At 33.9% G+C, this 25,410-nt stretch overlaps 1 protein-coding gene across 1 annotated transcript in view; it reads left to right on the top strand.

Annotated features, from left to right (window-relative positions):
• KIF6 (kinesin family member 6) overlaps positions 1-25,410 on the top strand; it is a 152,179-nt gene that overhangs the window by 21,156 nt on the left and 105,613 nt on the right. Inside the window, exons 6-9 of the mRNA XM_062490338.1 lie at positions 4,836-4,965; positions 13,138-13,344; positions 18,265-18,408; positions 22,608-22,694. Of these exons, the coding sequence (XP_062346322.1) occupies positions 4,836-4,965; positions 13,138-13,344; positions 18,265-18,408; positions 22,608-22,694 (568 nt within the window). The remainder of the gene's footprint in view (positions 1-4,835; positions 4,966-13,137; positions 13,345-18,264; positions 18,409-22,607; positions 22,695-25,410) is intronic.

Raw genomic sequence — 25,410 nt, 5'->3', positions numbered from 1 at the left:
ATTCTAAGAATCTTACTTGGTAGAATAAAGAAATTGAATTTAATATTGACAATCTAATTCTGTTTGTAGCTGTAGAGAATTCCATGTTTGTACAAGGAAATGATGAGTGTTTTCAACACATAGAGGTATGAAATTATTACTATAAAATAAAGCTGGTGGAAGACTATTTAAATACTTACTGCCACCTTATGTTTTCATAAAAGTTTTGCAGGAGTGTTCAAATTAGGAATACTTTTCTAAAGCTCTTAATTTACTCTGCATTTGTGCAAGAGCCTTTCATCTCCAACAGGTTCTCAATTGTAGTGTATTTGTAATTTATTTAATCCAACATTACTGAATTTCACTTTGGTTACAACCTACCAGTAAAACTTTTCCTAACATGTTGTTAATTATTCAGAAATAAGAGATTTTTGACACCATATATAACACAAAAGTAAAGACTGATGTTATAGAACCATTAGTCAAGAATTACTAGATTAATTCATAGGTAACAAATAAGTTGCTGCTTTACCTGTCTGATGGCAGGTGATCCTCTTGAATGGGAAGACACATTATAATTTGTGCTGTTTTGCCTTAGAATCACAGTCTAAGCTGCACTACTGGAGGAGCTACTTGTCAGGGAGCTCAGAAAATCATTACTTTGGATTGAAGTGGCCAGGGGAAAACAGAATCTAAACTTCAACTCAGCAAAAGGGATTCCCCATTTTTGTTTGAAGATTCTTTAAAGTCCTCTTTGAGAGGGAAATGTTTAATTTTTAGTATGATGCTGTCTGACTTTAAGAAAACCGCACTTTAACCTGATGGCAAATTAGCTTCAAACATCAACAATGATGCCGATATCAATATATGTTAGTAACGTGCAGAGCCATTATGTTCCACGGGGTCAGTGTGAAACAATTTCCCTTTAAAACAAAACCTGTTGCTGCTTATTGGTAAATTACCTCAAATGATTTTATACTCTTCCGTTTCTCTACTGCCCTCCAAGGGCTTTAAGAGTTACCAAATTGCTGACATGGAAAGCTAAAACAACTGCTATAATAATTCCTATTTTCCTTAACAAAGAAGGACAAAAATAAATGAAGGCTAAAGGAATAATCTTCAACGTACAGGAAATATATTTTATTCAGTCTGATTTTTGATGCAAATAAACCTGATTCTCCTCTCCAGTCTCAACTGTGTTAATGTCATCCCCTTTTAATGGCTGTACCAACTATGTCATCTGGAAACTGACCACCAGCCATAAACCTTCAAGAACTGTATTTTCCGTGTTCTGAGAATTATTATAATTTTAAAACTCCTAAGGCTAATAATATTACTAGTTCACCTTTTTTTCAATATTAAATATATTCTTTCAAAATTAAGTGCTCTTTGTGTTACTACTGAATACCAAGGGTTAAAAGAATACGAAGTTTCATAAGGTAAGACTTATTTTTATTAATGAGGGGACAGCTAAACACTGTTTTGAATAATTCCTTTAAAGATTGATTTTTTTTTAAATTACAGTTCAAACAAATCATACTTTAATGCATAAAATAACATCAACACACAAGATATATTGTTTATTCACATCCATGTTTTATGTTAATTTGTTTCCTGAAAAAGAGTATGAAGTCCAGTGAAGCTTTTTAAAGGTAACTCTTCTACTAGCATTTGATGAGTGAATGTCAAAGTTAATTTTAAAAAATTATTTATTGTGAGTGAGATTATTGAAATTACCTGCAAATTCTAACAGATTTTATAAGTTTTGTTCATGCATGAACCACCGATCTCATTGTTTCAGTTTTGATTCCTTGTTTTACATGGCAGAGTGAGGTGTGAGAGAGAGAGAGAGTGCACAGCTTTTTCCAGATCTCACTAAGAAAGGTTTGGCAACAAATGGCTTAATAAGGTAACTGCTTTGGTAAAACAGAATAAGAGGAGGAAGATATGTGGCAAGTAAATCTTGCATCCCATCATGTAGTGGGTGCCCTGCATCCATGCAGCATTAGACGGAGCCTGAATGAATTTCCCCAAGAGCAGTACATGTCTAGCCATGGAGAGAAGGTCTCCTTTTTGCTCTTTTGAGCCTTTGTATAATTTCCTTACAAGAAAACAGCTTCATTCTAGAAGGTGTTCTCCTGAGACCTCAGTGGATTTATCTGGCAGCCAAGGCATGTGTGCAGCACAACTCAGGCCTGAGTGCCCTGCTCTGTGTGTGCAGCACCTCACAGGCTGCGCCTGCTCAGGTTCACTTTTACATGGATTGTTAACTCCCAAGTATAGAACGGTCTCCAGTCATGTCCACAGCATCCAGAACAGCCAAACTGTGTTGTCTCAAAATAGAATCTGTTGGAGACAGTGGGAAGGATTTCCTATTGCAAGATGACATGTCAAGGAAACAGTCTGCATGAGCACTTACTCATCTCATACTTTGTGCCATGTCTCATAAGGGAGATTATGCTCTAAGTCTCTATTTGGATGGAAAATTAAATCTGTGTGCTGTTGAAAGTTGTGTGGGTAGCTGAATAACTTTGTAACTTTGCCTCTTGAATAAGTGTTGACTTTGTCCTCTGTTTTGGTATTCAGGGAGTTGTACTTCTGAAAGATCATCTTTTTGCAATGATACACATAAGATGCTTTTTCTGGCCATTCTCTCCTAAAAGCTAAAGTTACTTGCAGTTTTACAAAGCATTACCTATATGTATCAGTTAATTTAGTCTGTTCTTCTGAACAGACTCCAAGATGCATACTTTGTGCTTTTCTCTTTTATAATTTTTCCCGAATTTATTTTTTGCTCTATTGTTTTTTCTATGGTCTCCTCACAATGAAGTAGTATCACTATATTCTGCTTATGTATTGGCATAAAAATTGTGTATCTTCATATGCTGTTTGTCTGGATCATTATGATTAATTTTTAAATGTTTATAAGGTTTTTGGGATTATTTTAGATTTCTTCAATTCTAAGGCCTAGAGAAAGATATAATAATAGGAAATTTGACTTTTTAAATGGTCATTTGTTTTCTAAAATATATTATGGGTGTTGTTTATTATTATTTATGGAGCACAAATTGATGAGGTGGTATTAATTAATCAAAGGAATATTTAAGGTCAATGTTTGCCAGTAACAAGAATTTAATAAATCAAAACATGTTCAAAGTGTGCAAGACTCTCCTATATTGGTGACAGATCAATTGATGCAGGCAAGGGCAAAAGTTAATGAGGGTATACTGTAATCAGAACTTCTCTGGGTTTTAGTCTGTGTTGCATACACAGATGCAGACAGAATGAGACTTGACATTATCAAAAGTTTGATATGTAAGAGCAGAATTAAACTCTTGGGTTTATACTTTGAATGGGGAAGCTGAGTTTTGTGATTATATGGTTTTGTACCACCACACAAAAATAAGACGAACAGTGAGAGGCAATCATACTTGAAAAAGTAATTGTTATGGCTACCAAAGAAGCTTTGTGTGAACTTTTCATGTGATTTTTTCTTTAAAAGAGTGCATTGCAGTGTGTTAAAATTATTTCTCTATATCCATTTGAATGTTTTGACTGTGAACTACTCCCACAATATCTAAGAGTAATACTATGGAATGCTGCTTTGATGCTTGAGTTCATTTTCAGTTTGGTGTGAGGAGGGAAAGTCAAGTAAAGCAGAACAAAGCCAAATCTCTGTTTTGTAGCAACTTGAAGTAATTAACATGCAAGAACTGCCTACTGATAAAAACTCAAGCCCCATACTCCCTCTTGTGGTCTACCTTGGAGAACATGAAAAAATATTTAGATACATATATATATATATATATACATTTAGGGTGTATGAATAGATAGAAAGTATTATCTATACTTACACAGAAAATAAAGTTTTTGTTTAAATAAAAGCAACAACTTCTTACATTTAAAAAAGTTCTAATTTGTTTTAAATTGTATCAGAACATGTAATTCACCCTGAAGGACATGTTATTTATCCTCAGATTTAGTTTTAATAGATTCTTCTCTGTGAGAGTTTTCCAAATCCAGTGAGGTACTCCATGTTGGGTACTATAGAATGTCCCAACTGAGGAGACCTTATGGCTTCTCAGTAATGCAAATAAAGTTTAATTCTCAGTAACCGTTTTGAAAGAAAAAAATTCTTATGTTAAAGGACTATTCAAAGAAGTGAAAAGGACTTTCAGTGATATTTAGCAGCTTTTCTACAGCTTTTTGCCATATTCTTGCTGCTTGTATCCAATTCCTTTCTGAGAGTTTTAGTCTTGTAGATGTGTAGCTAAGAACATTTCTAACAAGGGGAATAAATAAAATCATTCTGTTAGTTTGCTTTTAATTTAAGAAAGGGATAATTTACAGTTGTAGTTACTACCATTTAAGAAGAATGAAAAGAGAAATAATCTTGACAAATGCGAAGTTATTAGAAACATGTTGACTACAGATGTGTTGATTCTGAAATATTCCATGCTTATTTGTATGTCAAAATAATGATATGCTTCATGTATCATCTGTACTTGGAAATAGCAAACAAACCCTTATGTATTGTTTGTTTGTGATGATTCATCTAATCTCTTACTCTTGAGATCTTACTATATCTCACTAAAAAAAATCCCAAAACTTTCTCTAAAACTTAATTTTCTTATGTTCCTTTTTTATGTGAAGTTTCATGATAAAGGAATAAAAAGAAGGTGACTAAAAAAAATCAATACTTTAATGTGTATCATTTATTTTTTATGTTCTTTCATTATGATCGGGTGTGAGTTTTAGATTGCACCTTTTAGGTGTGCTCAAAATGAAAGTATGAAACAACATTGCATTAAAACTCTAGTTTTCACTGGTTGTTTTTTATTTTATTTTCCATGTAGAAAAGTGACAATAATGGAAGACTCTGATCAAAACATTCATCTGAAAAACTTGTCTCTTCAGCAAGCAACTAATGAAGAGGAAGCCTTAAACCTACTCTTCTTGGGGGATACCAACAGAATGATTGCTGAGGTGAGATTGGCTGCTCCAAATCTTTCTTAACACCACCAGAATTAAAATGGTCAAAAACATCTCTCCTCCTGTCTCAAATAAGATGTATATTTTGGAAGTCCTTGGACATAATTTAGTACCCTCTTTTTGAGTGTATCTCCATAGTGAAATTAGGTAGGCATTTCTCTGAGGGTAGTGCTCCATAGTGGATCTGATTGGTAGTTCTTGATGTCATGACTAACTGAAATTAAAATAAGTAGAATACAAAAATTCTCATAAACTATAGACTGACTTTTGAATTTGGCATGTATCAACATACCCAGACATGTAAAGATGAGAAAATAAGTCCTTGCAAAGCATTGTCAGACATTCCCAGTGAAGTTTTTCCTCGAAGTGTTCAACACCAGATTGGATGGGGCCCTGAGCAACCTGTTCTAGTGGAAGGTGTGTGGAGTGTGAAGGTATTGGAGGGTTGGAACAAGATGATCTTTAAGGTTCCTTCCAACTGAAATTATATTTTCTGTGATTAAGCACTCAGTTGCCTTTGAAGAAAATAAGTCCCCTCTTTTTTTTTTAATTTCTTATTGCATCAACACATGGTATTATGTGTAAAAACACAGAACAACCTCTCCAACCAGTGAAAAGCCTTCCCAAACCAAACAAATAAACAAACGGAACTCACCAAAAACCCAAATGGTACTTCAAAGGAAATTCAAAATAAATATGTGCAAATATTCAAATACAAGGGTGTTTTTAATGATTCTGAAAAATTAAAATTAAATGTTTCCATATCTGACATCTGTAAGTTTCTTTTTTCCCTTTATGCTTGGATGTGCAATGTAAATATGAAACGTGTATTGTATAATATGAGCCCTGGCAATGTGTAACTTTACTACAGTAGAGTTACTTCTGTTTTAAAACTTTTTGGGTTTTCTTCCTCTCTATCTCCAAAAGGATATATCATAAATCATTGACAAGAAAGATGTTTAGAGTATATGAATAATCAGGAAGTTCTGTGTTCCTGCTGGATGGCCACATACATCTGAACACACAGGAAGAAGCATTTGATTACAAAATATAAATAAGGAACAAATATTTGTTCTTCCTCAAGGATGACTATTTCAACTTGTATTTTGAGAGGTAGGAAGGAATATGTTAAAGCAAGAGATAATCAACATCAGGGCTGCCCATAAACTTGAACATTGAGGCAGTGAACAGCTTCATGATACTGAAATAGAAAAATTGATACCATGTGGAGGAGAGGGACTTGACAAAGTGTTACAGAGAAAAGGGTTAATCTAGAGACCTGAGAAAGAGGACTTGTGACATAAAACATAACTTCTCCAGAGATCTGTATTTTTAAATCTAAAGTTATGATAATACTTGCTGACCTCTGAAGATTAGAACTGTCTTAAGTAAACTTTAAGGAAAAAGAAGCAATATTAATAAACCTAAATAGAAAAGAAAGTAAAATAAATGCTGGAATCATCTTTTTTAATGATGAGTTTGGCTGTGGAAAAACTCAGATGACTGTCATGGGTCACATATGAGATCTGTAGCCTCTAAAATTGCAATCTAGTGTCTAAACCCTGAATAACTCTTCTTTGAAGAGTTGACTATTTTGAAAATAAGAATGACAATTTAATTTCTGCATTGCCTATGCTAATATGGTCTAACTTGTGTTTTGAGGGGTGTACTTTTCCCTCTTCACTGATTATGCTGTTAAAAAAGTCATCACAATATTAAAAGTATTTTATAGGCAAAATTTCTTCATTCCTTTATTCATTAAATTTCAGAGCCTAAGGGGATGTTTATAACCAAATGCTTCTTTACCGCATGTAACTATATAGCCCAAGAGAAGGAAAAAAAAGGAAACTAATCTAATTTGTGCAGGATTGCTTTATTAGGCAATGAAGGACTGGTCCTTTGCTCTAGTTTTGATGTGTACTATGAGTTGTGGAAATGGTAAGATGGGAGACATTTGTGCACTGACAATTCACAATGTAAAAATCCATATAGGAATTGTTTGTGTCATATTTTGCCAGAGAGAAATAGGCAGAGATCAAAACCAAAAAAAACCTGAGTCTTTTGTTGACAGCTCTACTGAATGTAAGGACTAGATTTTTGTGTGTTTTCCAATAAAGCATTTTCTTGTTATAACTGAATGCAACAGGTTAGAAAATCTGAACTTTTTTCTTATCTTTTCAATCTGTTAAGACAACTTTATGATTTCAGTATCTGAAATGCATGCTGAGGATTTAAAAATCAAATTTGCAATATAAGCAGTTGGTAGCAGCAACATCTAAAAAGCTCCTGTGTGGAAATAAGTGTTTGGCCATTTAGGTAGTGTTCTCAAAACATTTTATTTTGGTATACTAATAATATATCTTCTTTTCACTGAAGTGGTCTTTTCGAAGTCCTTGTGATGGGAATCTCATATGACCTCTGTCTTTTGAAATAACATGCCTAAACCCCTGTGATTTTGAGATTTCTTAGTTTTTTTCAAATATTTCCTTTAAAACAGTAGAGTAAGGTAGCCTCCCAATGATGTGCATCAATTTCAAATCTGTAAAATCCTTTTCTGAGATTTGTATGTCTGAGGACTGCAGTTGCATGTCCAGTTAGAATTTATTTTTCCTCTAATGAAAAAGTACTTTTTTTTAATGAGGAAGGAAATATTTCAGTGCATGGTTTTATACCTATAGCACTCCATTTTTGAAATTTGGGACACAGTGTATACTACACAGTATCTGTTCCAACATTTAAACCATTTGAAGTACGCTTGGGGCAATCAGTAAACTTTTGGCAATGTTTAAATATGTTTATTTCAAGAAAGAATGAAACTTAAAGGTTTAAGGATAGCTGTGGGGACTGACTTGTGACCTGTGAATTGAATTAATTCTATTTCTATTTATTGTACATTAGTATTCTCTTGAATATATTTGAAAAGCCACTGGTAGTGTTTGGCTGCATTTCTTGTTGGATGAGACAGGGAAAATAGGATTTCAGTGTGTTAGTGTATGAGATTAACTGTCACTTTTGACAAAAATGCATGCTATCTTTGTTAGTGCTGCAGTCCAGAAGAAATTACAACTTTCTGCTTTCCTAGGTTCCTCTTCTGTGTCAATTGTTAACTTATTACCACTCCGACAAACCTGTTATGTTGTGTTATTAGCTCCAAATGGCATCATTATTTCAGCAGAGGTGCTTTCATTTCCATGTGTGGTAAAAAAATTACTGGTCATACATACTACTTTGAATAGTCCTTAAAATACTTCGGGATTTATATGGATAAAAGGCACTATATAACATAAGGTTTAACAATGTCAATACCAAGGAGTATTAATTACTTTAAAAGTTACCTGAGTTTAAAAGTTACCATGGTCTAATTGTGAAACTGTACTTGTAATAAATATGGAAATAAAAAGTATTGCTTTCAGGAAGTGATTGCACCTATTCTGATCCTTATATTTTCATAACAACAATTTTTTAATTTCAACTATGACAAGTGTACCTACGTAGAACTGAGGAGCCCCTTCACCTGTAACATATTGTTTAGAAAGGTAACTAAAGAGAAACTGAGGTCTCTCTCATCTACCACATATAAACACAGGCACTTCCTATTCTTCAATTTACATGCTCTTCCTTATAGCATAGTTCTGTTGAGGTTGGTGGAGTTTATATTTATTAGGCAGCGATATCTATGTGAACTGTGAAATGCCTGTAGCTGTCTGAACATCTTCCTACAGATATCCCTCTGATTGTAGCATGAGATTGGAGAAAATTCATTTGACATCAATCTTGGATGCCATTAATACTATCTTTTTTTTCCTCTTGCTCTCCTCTGAAAAGTTCAGAAGCAAAAAACCTTAAAAAGAAAAAAAAAACATTCCTTAAAATGTTGTACCTTTTCACTGAGGCATTCTCTCAAAAAACTGTGAACACTCAGAATTGGTCTCTATGCATTGGCTTGTCACTAATTCACTCATACAGGAAAATCATGTTCTGCTGTCTAAATATCTTGATTCAAGGGAGAAAAGATTCCCCTGGAACGGGTATAAGTTGCAATATGGACTGAATAACTGCATTTATCACCTGCAAAATTGTTTTGTCCCATTGGTCCTGAACTCTTTCATGTATTACCTCTGTCAGGGCATTTTGGCAGCCATAATCAGTACATTATTCTTCCAGATAGTAGCAGCTTCTGTTAGTCTAGTGGTGATTTTCAAACAGCTTTTCATATGTCTTGGTTCTGTTTAAGAAACTTTTTCTTTCTTAGGTCCTCAATCCCTAATAACTCTATATAGACCAGTAGCATTCATTTCTGGCTATTTTTAGTGAAAGCAATATTTGTAACAGCAGCTGCAACAAATAAAGGGTTAGGGAAATACATAAATTCCTGTACAGGGAAGAATTCCTGCAGTGTTTTGTTGAATTAATATAGGTAAGAATTAGATTAAGATGGAAAACTTAGGTTCCAACAACTTTTTTGATTGTTCTTGAGCTTGTACTCCTTGACAGAAATATCCAACTCAGAAGCTTCTAGCAGTATGACTGTGGTGTAGATGCTCATTTAAGTAGAAGCTGCCTTCTTGCAACCTTTGTATAAATAGATGTAGTAGTTTAAGTCACAAAGCTTCTATACATTGTATTTAATTTCAGTAAACACAGGTATATTTTTGTCCTGCAAAATAACAAGACTGGCTTTTATGGCTTGAAATACACCTTGTACATATTTTCCATGATCAAATGAAATGCTGATGCCTAACCAAGTCATGATCTTAAATGAATTTATCCTTTCCCATGCCACAAATGGGCAGTAGTAGACCTGACATTAAGTCCTTTGTAGTGTTCATGTGATATCACAAAGCATCTGAAGTCTGCTTATGCGGTTTATGATGTCACAGAATTCCTGGAAAAAATTATTCTTTGTAAGTAACTGCCACTCATCAGTTGTCCTATATATAACTCTCACAATAGCAACCATCTGCTGAGAAAGAGGCCACTCCCCTCTTTCTTTTTCTTTCCTTCATCACGTCAAATTAGTGTGAGGATGATTTCATATACATATGGTTTGAATACTGCTAACAAAGCCAACATGAACTCGGAAAACCACTAAAGGAACATTTTAGTAGACTTTGAGACACTGTCCAGAAAATGTTATTTGTTTTCTGTTTTCAAACTTTCTAAACAGATGAATGGTGATAGTCAGAAGTTGCATATGTAAGATAACAATCAAATAGCAAAAGAAAAGGCTTGTTTTTGGACTTGAGATACCAACAAATCATCATTTCTGTGGTGTGCTTTGCATCTACTCATGTCATAAAAGTAGCAAAGTGTGGGGGGATTATGCAATTAGCATTTCATTATCACATCACATTTAACAGTTTAAATTTTTATTTCTTTATTCTTTCTGCAAGAGTTCTAACTGAGCTTCCTATATATGGGAACTGCAAAGCAGAGATAGAATCATACTGCAAAAAGGAGTATTGGTGTCTTGATTAAACCATGGTTCTACTCTGAAGATGGACTTAATAAAAATATCCGTTTGGGATTCTAGCCAATGACTTCCAAATCAGCTTCACTCATTTTTTCATTCACATGAGAAAAAGAAGGTGTGGAGGGAAAAGCAATGGAATTTTTAATGACTAGTCCAGCCAAATCTACTTGGAATACGGAAAATAAAGTTGTGGCTAGTGTATCGCAACAGACAAAAAAAGGTAGTAGAGCAAATATTGCCATGTGCTTTTTGGAACTGAGAATCCTGAAATTATTTTCTTTCAGAATTTGAATTGCTTTTGCCTCTGTTGGCATTAAACAAGTGTGACTTAAAACACATTTGGAAATACATGAGGTTTTGCTACAGTGTGAAACTCAAGTTTGCTTAAGAATGCTTATTCAGAAGTGTGATGATTTCTTCAGCTTCTATCATAGCAACATCTGCTTTGTGCTTCCACTTGTACTGATATTTGATCTAGCTAGAACTTGTCTGCAGTATAGTGTGACTGATGCCATGTCTGTAATGCAAAATGTCCCTAAATATCAGTTCTGTCAAGGAGAATCTCCTTAAATACTAATTCTGTTGTGGTTTTCTAGCTAGGAAAAAAGTCTTGCTTCACAGAGCTGCAAATTAAAAAAAAATCATAGCTGTCCTACTAAAATAAGTGAAACTTGCTCTGATTATTCATGGAATCAGAATTGCCAAATAATGTACATTTTCACAGCATATAACTTTTTCTTAGTATAACTGCATTTTGAGGGGAATGTTTTCTTGCTTGACAATTTTCCCTCAGCCTTTTTATTTTCATTCCAACACTACAACTCACTTCCCCTTCATTTGTCCAGCATCACCTCTGAGGATAGCATAGCATGTGACTGCACTCTAATGCTCATTTCATAGGATCATGAATTCCAAAATTCTTCATCTGTATAGAATAATGATCAAAACTCTTTTCCGTCTCCCTCTGAGCTTGCCTTTATTAGGTAAAGCAGCTCAAAAGAAAATACTGCAAAGGCTGAAATTTCCTTGCAGAATCTTCACCAACAGCTGCAAGTGTATGCTATTCCTGCACACTGCCTTCACATACTATATGCATTCTGCCACTGTGTTCTGTAGAGGTGTTATGGCTGAATCAAGAAACTGACCCAGGTTAAACATCTATGGCTTGCAGTACTTTATTTTTTATTTTATTTTATTTTGAGCTGGATCAGTTCCCAAAATCCATTTGATTGTGCTGGCATTATTAAGATTGAAAAGAAGGGGGAAGTTGAAGTAGATCAAATGATCCATGTTAATCCTCTTAAAGGACAGTTCAGCTTGCAGTCTCTCTGTTAAGAGCTCTTTTCTGGATCAGTAAGACAACATCTTCAACACTTGCAACGGGCAAGCCATTTTAGCATCTGCAGTGGTGCATGACAAAGCAGATTATGTAAAAAAAGAGCAATATGTTGCTCTGAATCTGATCTGATCTGAATCTGATCTGAATCACAGGATAGGTCTACATAAAAAATTACTGCAGAATAACAGAGGAAAATAGAGACAAGAGATTAATGTAGACAGTATAGCCAGGATGTTCTTATTACTTTTTTCTGCAGCTATAAATAAATACAGATTTAGTTGCTGACTCAATTATATTGATTTATTATTTTACTACTCTGTTTTTTTGCAGGTCCAGCATTTTTGTGCTGAAAGCAATGGAGTCATACTTGTTATAGTTTATGAAAAAAAATGCTACCTGTATGCTAAACCTTTAATCTCCATATATAATCTAAAGTTTAACTGTTTTTAAAATGAGGATAACGAGTTATTTTAGATTTAAGTTTTTAACAATACCTTGAAACAGCTAAACAAAAGGTGCTTTAGATGCTTAAAGACAGTTTATGTATATTTTTTTACGGAAGACATATGAGTGATGTCATATGGTCATTTGAAATCTAAAGTTAAATAACTGAGGGCTGTTTAAAATTTTTGGTTCAGTAATTCAAGTATATTGAGAAAACCTCTGAAGTGATGCTAAGACAATGCATTTCTAAAAATTGACCAAGAATTTCCATGTTTTAAGTTAAGGAAGTGTGGCTGTAGCTATTCCCAAAGAAATCTATTTAAACCATTTTATGAAAACTGTCGTGCCACCTAAAAATCTGATACTGATTTTGCCAGGAGAATTTTTACATAAAAGTAATAAGGCAAAAATCTAAAGCCTTACAGGAAGTTGTAGTCCTTGTTGCAGTGGTAGCTACCTATTACAAAACAAACAAACAAACAAAAAACAAAAACAAATAAAAAAACACCAAACAAAACAAACAAACAAACAAAACCCTAAACAAAATGAACTGATGTACTAATGGGGAAATTAATATCTTCTTGGAGATCAGCATTCAGTAACATTCCCTCCAGTCAAGGTGCCTTTTTCTGGTATTCCTCATGAATAAAGCTAGCTGTTTGGCTGATGTTAGAGTACTTTGGAACAACCTTTGTTGCTTGCAGTAATTTGTGAAGATTGAAGTTATCCAAGTATTTGTCCAGAATGTGAATGTCAGGTAAATCCTATCGGGTTCCTTTTGCATGTTCATTGCAGGTCCAATAGCTAAAAAATCAGATAGATTATTTAATTGCCAGATTATTCAGTTATAAGCAGCTGGATTTATTTATCCACTGAACATTAAGAATTCTTTTTTTTCTTGTCACTGTAGACACCAATGAATCAAGCCTCAAGCCGATCTCACTGCATTTTCACTATTCACATCTCCAGCAAGGAACCTGGATCTGCAACTGTCCGACGCTCCAAGTTGCATTTAGTAGACCTTGCTGGATCAGAACGTGTTGCAAAGACTGGAATTGGAGGTCACTTACTGACAGAAGCCAAATACATCAACCTGTCATTACATTTTTTGGAGCAGGTAAAATTGAGTGAAATATTTCTCCCTTTACTAAATTCCTGTTTAACAATGTGCAATGATTTGGAAAACTTGACTCCAATATTAACTTAAGATATTTATTGCAGTTTTCTGATTTTTTTAAAATTATTGAATTATAAGTCTTCATTTAAAATAAAATATTTTAATTTAGGGAAAGCTTTGCAATCAAGCAGTAAGATTATAGTAGGTATACAGGGTAGTATTGCCAAAATAGTTTGCTTGTTTTTTTTTGGAATAGAAAAGATATTTACAAGATTTCAGCTATATTTCTCCTAAAAATGTTCTTCATAATCTTCTTCCCCTTCCACAGCTGGGATCAGGACATATCACTGAAAAAAAAGTGTATGGCCTTTATTTGGTTCAAGCATTGCAATGTGGTAAATTATTAGGCTCTTGTCTCATGTGTTGTTTTAGTCCTCTAACAATTTAAATCTTTGATCTTTTTGAGAAAGAAGTTATCTTTGGTAATGTATTTATGGAGTGATTATCATTATTAGATTTATAACAATAGAACTCACAGAGGCAATAATAATCCTAGTAATAATAATAGTGAATCTCTACAAGACTTTGTCATTCAGCTGTTGTTACTTAAAGGATTTAGCCTCTTGATTTGAGGTGTACTAAAATCCCTATTCTTCTTTCACTATTTTTTAAAATTTTTCCTGTTTGGAAAAGGCAAATATTGAACAAATAGATTGCTCCTAACTAATCTTATTCATTTAAATAAAGATTTACTTCAGACAGCAGCTGCAAAAGAAAACTTTGGAGATAAAAACTTGCAGTCGAAAGATTTGGTTAATTATGTGGTTTATTATTAATATGTGTTCTGCAATAATTAGATAATTACTAATTTTATTATAAAAATTAATTATTTTAGTACTATACTTTAAAATATATTTTTCAGGCTTTAATATATATATATATATATCTCTGACTTACTAAGATGTTTTATATGTTTGATGTTTATGATGCTTGCCAAGTTAGGATAAGAAACACATGGCAATGAAAGAAATCTCTTGTGAATGCTGTGTTATTATGTTACAATCACTGAAGATTTTCAAGTGTCCATTTAAGATCTCATACCTGTAAGGGAAATTAATTTCTTCCTAACACTGAATATATAATATTGTCTTCACAGTACACCAAACAGTGTTCCTGTTGCTAAAAATTAACTATTTTGGGGGTTCTGATGGAAGATACAGTACTTTCTCCTAAAACTTCTTTAAAAATTTTTTATGTAAAAACATAGGTGGTCTGGGAGACTGTCCTTTAGAGGGATAATTAAGGAGGATAGGGAGAAGAAAAAAGGCTTACCTCTAAAATTCAAATCTGTACTTTTTAATTTACATTATGGTATATATGCTATTTAGTAAAATACACAGTTGAGTAGATCATTAAACCTTAAATTTTTGTGGGTGTGCAGATGTGAAAATTCTTTAAAATAATTATTAGGAAATATAACTGTTCTACTTTCTGTGAAGAATATTTTTCATTGTTGTGTTACGTGTTTTTCTGTTAACAAAAACAAATCTCTTGGATTTAATTTAATTATGATCAGAGATACTTCATCTGTCAAAAGAAGAAGCTTAAGGTACAGCAGGTGGCAGTCAGTCATTTACTATCACGCTGGATTTTTTTTCATGCCCCTTATTTGTTTAAATTTTACCTTGAAGAAAAATGCCCATATTTGAGTTATACTCAAGGGAAGTGATAAGGACCAGTGACTCTCAAATGGACTCTAAAGAATCATACAAATCATACTCATGATCCTTTCTTATTTATTGTATGATTTTTATGTATTTAGCAGGGGAAAATTTTTTTCATGCAACTTATAATTCCTATTTTAGAGAAGTACTGTTGGAAATAGGCATATCAGATTCTGTCTGGGATTGTGTATCAAGAGAAATGTTTTCTAATACTAAATAAAAGACCACCAAAGACAGTAAAAATGTCTTTTTGTTCAACCATTCAATCCTGAACTTGCAGTGAATAATATTAAAGTGCACAAATGCCTCAAAATCAGCTTATTGAAATTCTCGACTCTTTAGCTATCTAGTGGTGGTCTAATGTTGACTTATGCCATTTTGAAATGCTTTTCACAGTAAAATAGTCACATTAAATTCACTGTATTGTGATGACAATGGGAGCACAGCTCTCTGTTGCCACACTTGATCTACTTGTTGAATATCCACAGTGTTTTAAAAAGGTCTTCAAATAAATCCACTGCACTTTTACTCCAAGCGGCCCCTAGGTCTAGAGGAAAATGAAGATACTTTCATGTAGCTGATCTGAAATTATAGCAGGATTTTTTTATTTTTTTTTTTTTTTGTCTGAGAGATGTAGTAAGGACATTCTGGAATTACAACTGCAATGTAACTGTGCATATGTAGATATCCCTTTATGATAGAAATATAGAGGATCTTGGATCAGGTTTAAAGGTGCAAATTAACAGTTATACTGCCGTGTGATTTGACACTACAATGGAATTATTTCCTCAAAATAACTTACAATGTTCTCACTTCTTTAAAGAATATGTTTGTTAACTGTCATTTAGCACATGTTCCATTTACAGAATGTTGAAAGATTTTTATCCATTAGTGAATGGTTGCTGCCCATATTAACCAAAGGGGTTTTTTAAATTGGTGTTTGTCTGTTTGTTGGTTGGTTTTTGTTTGTTTTTTTTTGTTTTGGTTGGTTTTTTGGTTTTGCTGGTTGTTTGGTTTTTTGTCTTTTTTTTTTTCCTGTAAAGACCAAAGTTTAAGCTTCTAACTCTACTAGAAATAGAAGTATGATGGGAAACATTAAAAAAAAGACCTCTGAAGCAGGAATATGGCTTCAGAGCATGTGATACACTAAACAGCAATATAGAGGTGTACCTGGCATCATTATTTCTGCAAGTGATGCACCCCAAAATCTCCATCTCTTGAGGATTCTCTGAGAACATGCTGGCATGAGATACTGGTGCAAATCTGCTCCTTTCACAAGGGATGTGGACAGAAACAGGGACCCTTGGGCTCGCTTCAAATCATGTAGAACCACTTGTGAGTCTTGCACTTTCCTTTATGCTTAGCAGTGTTTTGACATGTGCCAGTGGAGTTATTTATGAGTGATTGTATCCCCTCTATGTTTCATATAGGATGCAACTTTACAAAAAGTGACAAGAATTCTGACAGCAACTAGGCCTTAAAGTGGTTTGTTTGACCCACTCAAAATGAAACTTTCTGCTTTGGTCATATTATTAAGCTTAAAAATACAAGTATTTAAAAAATTTTTAAAAAAAGAAGGAAAATAAAACCTTTTTATATCAAAAGGATAATAACACCTTCTTAAATGAGACAGTTTTCTGATTATCACATTAGGTGCCTCTTAGAGGATCCAGGTTCACCTTCTGTACAGGTGTTCTTTGTCACTTTGTCAAAGAATATTTCTTCCTTCTCCTTCAGCTTTTCCTCTTTCCATTCCAGATTCCTTGATTGGATTGTAAAGATTGATTTAGTGATTAAGGTGAGGTTTTACTAATGGCATGTTAGACTAAAATTGTCTGTGCTATGGGACTGTCATATGTGACAGGACAATGGGTTCTGCATCATGAGAGCTGGTCGTTAGTGTGGCAGGGTCCAGATTCTAACTGGGCTGCAGACATCCTGCATGAACTTAAGAAAAAATGAAATTCCCTATAACAGTGTTCCCATTTATAATGGAAATAACAAATTTTCTCTCTGGGTCTTTTCCCATCTTGTCTCTTCTCATTATAGTCTCTGTGTGGTTCATGCTGAGAATGTGCTTATTAATGTATGCTCTAGACTACTATGAGCTTTCTATGCAATATTATAAACCAACAAAGCTTTAACATGTTTCTATATAGCAAGTTGTAACATATGAGATTTGAAAACCTTGATCTGGGAATGGGTTTCCAGATTCCTTTAAAAGATAGTAATTTTCTTATTATGCATTTGTGTTTCTCAGGGTTGCCAGAGTAAGATTTATGGTTTTAACTTTTAATTTTCTGAAGACCAGTAAGAGAAACTAATGCCACAAAAAAGTCACTACTAAATTTTCTAAACCAGCAATTTTTGTAAATGTAGGATAAATAAAATATACACTGGTGTGAAACATTTATTAAAGGAAAATCAACTGCTAATAATTTAGGACAACTTGCACAATTCAAATAGCTGACGTTTTTCAGTGCAGTGCTTGGCCGGGTAACAGTTCAAATCTTTTATATCACAGGACATCATGGGGTAATCTAGCTTTTTATTTAATAATTAGGTCCCATAATGTAAACAGCTGAGGAGGGAAACTGAGAATAGTAGGTGTACAATTTCCTCTTTGGCCAAGGCATATATATTTTAAACGGAATCATTTCTTTCCAGCAGTACATTGTAATCATGCACCCTTTTATTCGTGCTTTGCTTTCCAAGACATTTTCTCAGAAATAAATGTATTGTACCATCTAAAAAGTGTTTGTTTTAAGAATGTGTAATTTTTAAAGCATGCTTTAGCAAACATTGAGGAAGTTTTTACTTTAATACTATCCATATTTTATAGCTATTACAAAAAAGTATGAGGAAGATTTTCAGTAAGTTCCTGTGTTTTAGGAAAACCTGTGGGTTTGAGTTTATCGTGTTTAGTTTCCATGTTGCCGAGAGACTGTAAGGCTAGGGCATGATAAAATTTAATGTATTTGGTCTTTCAGGTCCAGTTCCTACGAAGACATATAAACATGCTAAAATTTAACTTGGAATTCTTTCAATAAAGCCAGTGGGTTTACAGCTAACAGTGGGGTGCATAAGTGTTTCGTTGTGTCAAAAATTCCTGAGCAGATTGAATTTGTTCTTTATATGTGTGAAACATTAAAATACATATACATTTAAAAGTCTTTTATTTTTGCTGTTTTTTCAGGTAATAATCGCCCTTGCAGAGAAGAACCGGTCCCACATTCCTTACCGAAACTCTATGATGACCTCAGTGCTAAGAGACAGCCTGGGAGGAAACTGCATGACTACCATGATAGCAACACTTGCTATGGACAAAAGAAATATAGATGTATGTTCTTTCTATCTACCTTGAACAAAGATCTTGTCACTTCTCTATAGATCCTACTCTTGATTTTTAGTATAGATTAAAATTCAAGTGTGTAAGCTTAAATGAACATTTTAATTTTGTTTCTAAGAGATAATTTTATCAGTGGAAATTGCTGTAGGATATAAGCAAATCCTTTAAAAAGTGTTCTTTCTCTAAGTAACCTCAAGTCAAGTAGCAGTTGGGAAATGGCTTGCACCTACTAATGAACTACACTTTTTTCCCAATTTACTGATTTCCAGGTGAATAAATTTTTGAGTTATAAAAGTGCATTTCCACTGAAAACCTTGGTGGAACTTCTGTTAGACTTCTTTGGAGTCAACATTATATAGATTATGCTAGACAAATGGAGAGTTCACTAGAAAAGAAAGGGAATTGGGGGGTTAGTTTAAGATTTATAGAAATTCTAAGGTATTTTGTGTCCTGTCACCAGTTTCCTGCACTGGAATTAATATGAAGTGATGTTTTCTTCTCTTTGTTTACGAGTAGGTTAGCAGTTTTTATCAAAGGGTTGTAGTGAATGGGGCTACATCTGGCTGGAGACTGATCTGCAGTGATATTCCCCAAGGTTCAGTTCCAGGGCCAGTTCTGTTCAATACATTCATCAATGATCTGGATGCAGGAGTTGAATGCCCCATTAGCCAGTTTGCTGATGATACCAACTGGGAGATGCCATTGACTCTTTTGAGGGACAAGAGGCCTTGCAGAAGAACCTAGATAGATTGGAGCACTGGGTTATGATTAATGGGATTAAATTTAACAAGAGTTCTGCACTTATAGCGGAGTAATGCCCAACACAACCACAATTTGGGAGACCAGGGGATGGAAAGTATCCCTACAGAAATGGATCCAGGAGTGCTGGTCAGATGAGCAGTGAGCAGTGAGCCCTGGCACCCAAGGGAACCACATCCTGGGACGCATCAAACACAGAACAATCAGCAGGTCAAAAGAGGTGATTATCCTGCTGTCTGCTGTTCTCACCTTGAGCACTTCTGTGCAGTTTGGGGCCCCACAGCTTAAGAGGGATGTGAAGGTCCTTGAGTGCAGCCAGAGGAGGGAAACAAAGCTGGCTAAAGTCTGGAAAAAAATAGCCTGTACAGAGCAGCTGAGGAATTTGGGCTTGTCTAGTTTGGAGCAAAGAAGGCTGAGGGTGACCTCATTCCTCTCTGCATCTCCCTGAGGAGGGAAAGTGGAGAGGCAGGTGTTGAGCTCTTCTCCCTGGTATCCAGTGATAGAATGTCTAGGAATGGTTCAAAGATATACCAGGGGAAGTTCAGGCTGGACATTAGGAAGCATTGATTTGAAAGGATGATCAAACACCAGACCAGGCTGGAGAGGTGGTTGATGCCTCAAGCCTTTTAGTACTTAAGAGGTGTTTGGACAATGCCCTTAAAAAGGTGCTTATACTTGGTCAGGCAGTTGTAAGCTGATCATTGGAGGTCTCTTCCAACTGAAATAGTCTAGTCTATTTTATTCTAAAACATGTAGCAATGTGAATTCATAGAACACTGCTCAAAGCTATTTATAACGAGTTTATTTCCTGATTTTCCTAACATAAAAGCATTCTAATATGAATAAACAAGAAAAGAAAAACTATTTAGTCTAAGACTTCTTTCTGAAATACAGTGGAAAGCATTATACTCAAACCATACTTCATCTAGTTATAGACTTTTTCTTTAGTAAAGTGGACTTTGCTGTTAAATGAAAACATATTGTTCAGACTTGCAAACATGATTATGAAAACATATTGTCTGGTTACAAATGCAGTTGGGTAAGTTTATTAATTTCATTTTCAGCTCTGTGAGATTAGAAGCCTTTCATATATCAGTTCATGAGGTGTGTGTATCTCACATGGTGTTCTAGATTTCTATTTTGAAAATATTTAGATCAAGCAATTATCCAGAATAAGCTGTGACAATTTTCATGTTCTTGCTTTAACATATACTATTTACACAACCAATCTTATTCTTTGGTCCTCCCAAAAAAATAAAAAAAAAAAAATCCCTTCCTTGCTCCCGAAAATCTGAAATATCCAAATAATATAGGTGGGTAATAAGCTGATATGTCAGAATAATAAAAAAGGATAAGTAAATTGCTAGCCATCAGAAAATGTCAGAATTAGGGTAAGTGCATGAGTCATTATCCATAGCTATGTTAGGGTGGTATGTTGGTTGTTTTTTCCCACATTTCGCTCACAAATGATGCACAAGACAGAACTACCCCCAGTATGAATTGTAGTTGTATAATAAAAGCCACTTTCTTAAGGACCTAGTGTTGTTTCTTGTCATGAAGACAATGAAGCAGAGAATTCAGAGTAAGAAAGAGCACTCATATGAAGAGGACAAATAGATTATTATCCTAGAGAACTAGATTATATTCCTACTTCTACCAATGAGTTTGTACAGAATTTCTTAGGTCACTAGGTCACATTTTTTGTCCTAGTTTTTTGGAGTGCTTGGATGAAGACATTGTTTCTGAATTGTAGATATATTACTTAATATAGCTGTAACTGAAGCAGAATGGAAGCTGTTTTGAACAGAAGATCATAAAATGACAACAATAGAATACAACTTTTTGGTACTTTTGACTTCAGTTTCCATTCTGTTAAGTGTAATCATTCCACACACTTGCAGCAAAGAAGGTTAAGTGATTAATTCTTGTAAAACCCTGAGGTGCTGTGATGATAAGCATGGTATAAAAATGATTAGGAAATTAGATGTCTGACTTGATTACCACTTTGATGGCATAGAATAAACAAATTGTAAGCTAGCATATTGAACATTGAGAACCAAATTGATTACCTACTCATTAATTTCATGTGCTGCACACTAAGCAGGGTAAAGAGACCTAGTGGAAATGTATGAGTGTGTAATGACATATAACTGTAGTTGTTATATGTATAGAACTTAATTACAATCACATTGGCTGGTCATCATTGTAAAGGAACAGCAGAGGCAGACACGGAGCCCAACAATACTGTGTGCAACTCAATTGTAAAACCTTCCTTTTCTTTGATACTCAGTTTATATATTGTGTTATTAGCAAGAAACGTATTTTCTCACGTAACCTTTATTCAGGGTTCCAAACCAAATAAGAGACAGAAAATTCTGAAAATCAATTCTGTTACATTAATGAATTGATTTAAGGGCTATATACAAATTCTGTTTTAAATGCAGTTTGCCAAATCCCACAAGGGTTTACCATACAGTTTCTCGAGCATCATTTGAATTTCTACTGCCTAGTATTCTATGTTTTATTATTTGACCTAACTGGAGACAATTGCTGGGGTTTTCTTCATTAAATATATAAGTCTTACAGCAGGGTCTGGCCTTTAGATATTAGCTGATCTGGAATGTGAGAACAATACGTATCTGGATCTTTGATTTCTTGCTGTGCACTAGATGGGAGTACACAATGGCTGTCACAGAGTTTCCCCAGCCATCTCAGTCCTGCATATTTCTGTTTTCTTTCTTCCTTCCATTCCTGCAGATCCCCATACTAGCTCATCTGACATTTTTATCTGGTATCACAGTTCCCCTGTATGTCTCCCAGTTCCTAGTCTCCTAGCTTGTTTCTCAGTTGTCCTGGATTTCCACTATTCTTCCCTTCATATCTTTTCCAAACTTCTTTTACATAAAATTTCCTAGTCCCTTTTTCACCAAAAAAACCAACCAACCAAAAAAAAAACCAAAAACCCAAAAACCCAAAAAAACAACAAAAAAAACCAAAACAAAACCACCAACCACAAAAAAAAAACAACAAAAAAGTACCCAAAAAAGCACACAAAAAAATCCCCACACCAAAAAAAAAAACAAAACAACAAAATCCCAACTCATCGTTCCAAGGTTATTGTCTTCTGAATAGCATGGCTTTGTTATCCTATAGTTCCAGCTGTGGTCTTACCTGAAATGCAGTTGGTCAGAAGATAAACTGTATCAGTAAAATATGTTTATCAGTTTTATATGTCCCTGTCATTAATATGCTAACCTAATTTCCCTTGAATATTTTTGTTTTGGAATATGAAATGATAGAATATTTCTGTAACATACTCAAAAAATGGAAATGTTGTTTAATAGCTTTGCTAGCAGTCTGGCTACTTATCTGGTGCAAAGGTAATTCGAATTCTCTCTTCTCTTTTTTTTTTTGCTTTTTTTTCTTTCCAGGAATCTATATCAACCTGCAGATTTGCACAGCGAGTTGCTCTTATTAAGAATGAAGCAGTTCTTAATGAAGAAATTGACCCCAGATTGGTGAGAGCCTTGGATGGGGACAAGGGGAATGTTGGGGATTTTATACTGAAATATCCAATTAAATTGTTTCAAGATGCAAGCTCCAAATTTTTTTCTATAAAATAGCTGCCACTTTAATTTTTTTCTTTTTGGACACAATTATAATTTAGTGAATCTTTATCAAATCTCTAAAGGCTTTCTCAATTCTTAAAGCATCTCAGGAGAAACAGTCACTTTCATTATCATCTTTGTGTTGATTTTTTAGGGGGATAATTCCTAAATCATAGACACAGATCACCAGATGGTTCTAAAATTCTTTAAAAAATGTACTAAGATTGCTAATCAACTGGTGAAGGCACACAGTTGCACTGAAAAATTTGTGTATTAAAAAGCTAAGAAACATAGTGATACTGACTCTTTCCTTGAAATAGATTTGAGAACCATTTTAGACAGGAAGAAAGAACTCTGTGAAGTTACCATTAGGAAAAAAGACGAAGACAAGAAAAGGAGACTGAAATAGCTAATTATACAGCTAATGATTTCATTCATTGTTACATGATCATAATTAGAATACTTTGTTTACTGTTAATAATCATGCTTTTATTTCTTCTTGTCTCTTGTTCTTGGAGTTCAAAGGGAATAGAAGATCCTTGTCCTGTTTTTAGCTAGTTTTCTTTTTTATTATTATCAATTTTATTTTTCTTTCCAGGCAAGTTCTAACAGCAATAGTATCACAAATTAAAAAATAAAAAAAAGGCCAAAAAATAAACCCAGTAGGCATTGAACAATTTCTTTATTCCTATCTCTCTGTTCTTTTTTTCTTTCTACATAACTTTCTAGTAGCAAATCATGCAAAACATTTCTTCCATGTCCACAGAAAGCTTTGACTGAGGTAAAGCACATGCAGGCTCCTGAACTTTTACTACATCCTGTGGAGCTATACTCCACGAGTTTGGTATGTCTCACTCTGCAGGATCATTTAGCAAGTAAAGCAAAAGTGGACTCGTGAGAGTAAGAAAACCATCCCCTCTTTTGGAAAAGGCAGGGGAACACAAGTGCCTTGAATTTCTATGGCCCTGTGCTCATTATGGAATTTGTTGCCCATCTTAGGTATATTCCCGGATGCAACTCCATTACTCAAAGAGCTGGATTTAAGATTTTTTTCATAAAAATCTAATTTTATTGTAATAAAATAATATTATTTTTATTAAAAATAGAAACACATTTTATTGGCAATATCTCTCATCTGTGATTTCAATGCATGCTTTATAAAGGGAGTTCACAATACCTCTTGGTGGATCTGATTTAAGTCAGATTGTTGTGTAAACTTTATTCTTTATAATGGAGAATTCCTGATGTTTTATCTTACTGAGAACATGAATTTGTACCTGTTGTACTTTTGAGTGACTCAACTTTGAACCTCTCTCATTCATGGCTAAAGGACATAATTTAAACTGAAAATGAAGGTCAAATTAGACTTCATCTCTTCTAGCATTCATGTAAAAATACAAATGAAATTATTTTGCTTCTGTAGATTTTTTTCTTAATAATACTTGAAAATGAATCTTCTATCCATGTCCTGAAATTGGTATTTCTGTTGTTGTCAGATTGAAGTTACTCATCCTAACAAATTTAAGCATTGAACAGAGATGTTATAGTGATTCAGCTTTCCACCATTTTCCACTCCAGCCTCAAATTTAATTTCTTGACTCACTAGCTGGCACAAAATAAGGGTGCAGCACCAAAATGGCACAATATAAAATTGGAGTAAAATGTTTGGCCTGCAATATTCTCTAAGTGTTCTTGCTGCTTCTCTAATTAATAGTAATCACTTTAGTAGTATTAATACTAGTAGTAGTATTAAATAAAATGTTAGGCTTTAATACTTTATTGTAAAAAATAATTAGCTATAGGTTTAGAGTTAAAAGAAATAATCATATGCATGTGTAAAATAATTTGATTTCTAAAGCACAAATTTAGGAAGTTACGATTAAATTTAACCATTAAAATAAATTGAAATGTTTGAAGGAGTTTTAACATTCAGTGAAAATACATGTCATCAATTTCAACAATCTCATTTTTGGAAACCACATGCAATCAAGAGTGATTATTTTTTCCTTTAAAACATTCTTCTCTTGGAAGCTTATTTTGCACATTGAATCAGTGTACATATATCCACCTAAGTATATCACTGTCCTACTGATACATTTGTGCCATGTAAAAGGAGGCTTTAATAAATGATCAACCACAAAGTATCCAAGAATGTGCTCATTCAAGTCTTAGACTCAGCTAAATGTATATTGCCCCCTGCTTTGTAGAATTTAGCTTTGAGAGTTTAATGATAAGTAAAATTTAGTTTTATATGGACATTTTTTCCAAAAGTGCAAATTCCAACCAGGACTTCCTAGAATTTAAAAATCTAGTTCAGTTTTCTATGTAATATTCTCACATTACCATTCATGAATAGAATTGAATTTCAGTATGTTGCTTTATGCCATCAGTTTGCTGCTAGCAACCTAGCTAGCTGATGCATACCTACAAGTACAGTATACTATAATCCTAATAATAGAGAAATGTCACATGAAAAAGAAAAAAGTTTAGATTAAAATTAAGATAGTGTTTTGAAACTTCTCTTTATAAAAGTGAAAGCAAAAAAAATCACTTCTGTTGTGTAGTTGCTCTTTCTCTAACAAAGATGTCTGTTGTTAAACGTGTGTTCATAATTAAGAGGCAAAAC

Source organism: Cinclus cinclus, chromosome 3 (assembly GCF_963662255.1).
Source record: "Cinclus cinclus chromosome 3, bCinCin1.1, whole genome shotgun sequence".
NCBI lineage: Eukaryota > Metazoa > Chordata > Aves > Passeriformes > Cinclidae > Cinclus > Cinclus cinclus.
The sequence above is the reverse complement of the archived record's forward strand: the minus strand, read 5'-3'. Positions and strand labels throughout refer to the sequence as shown.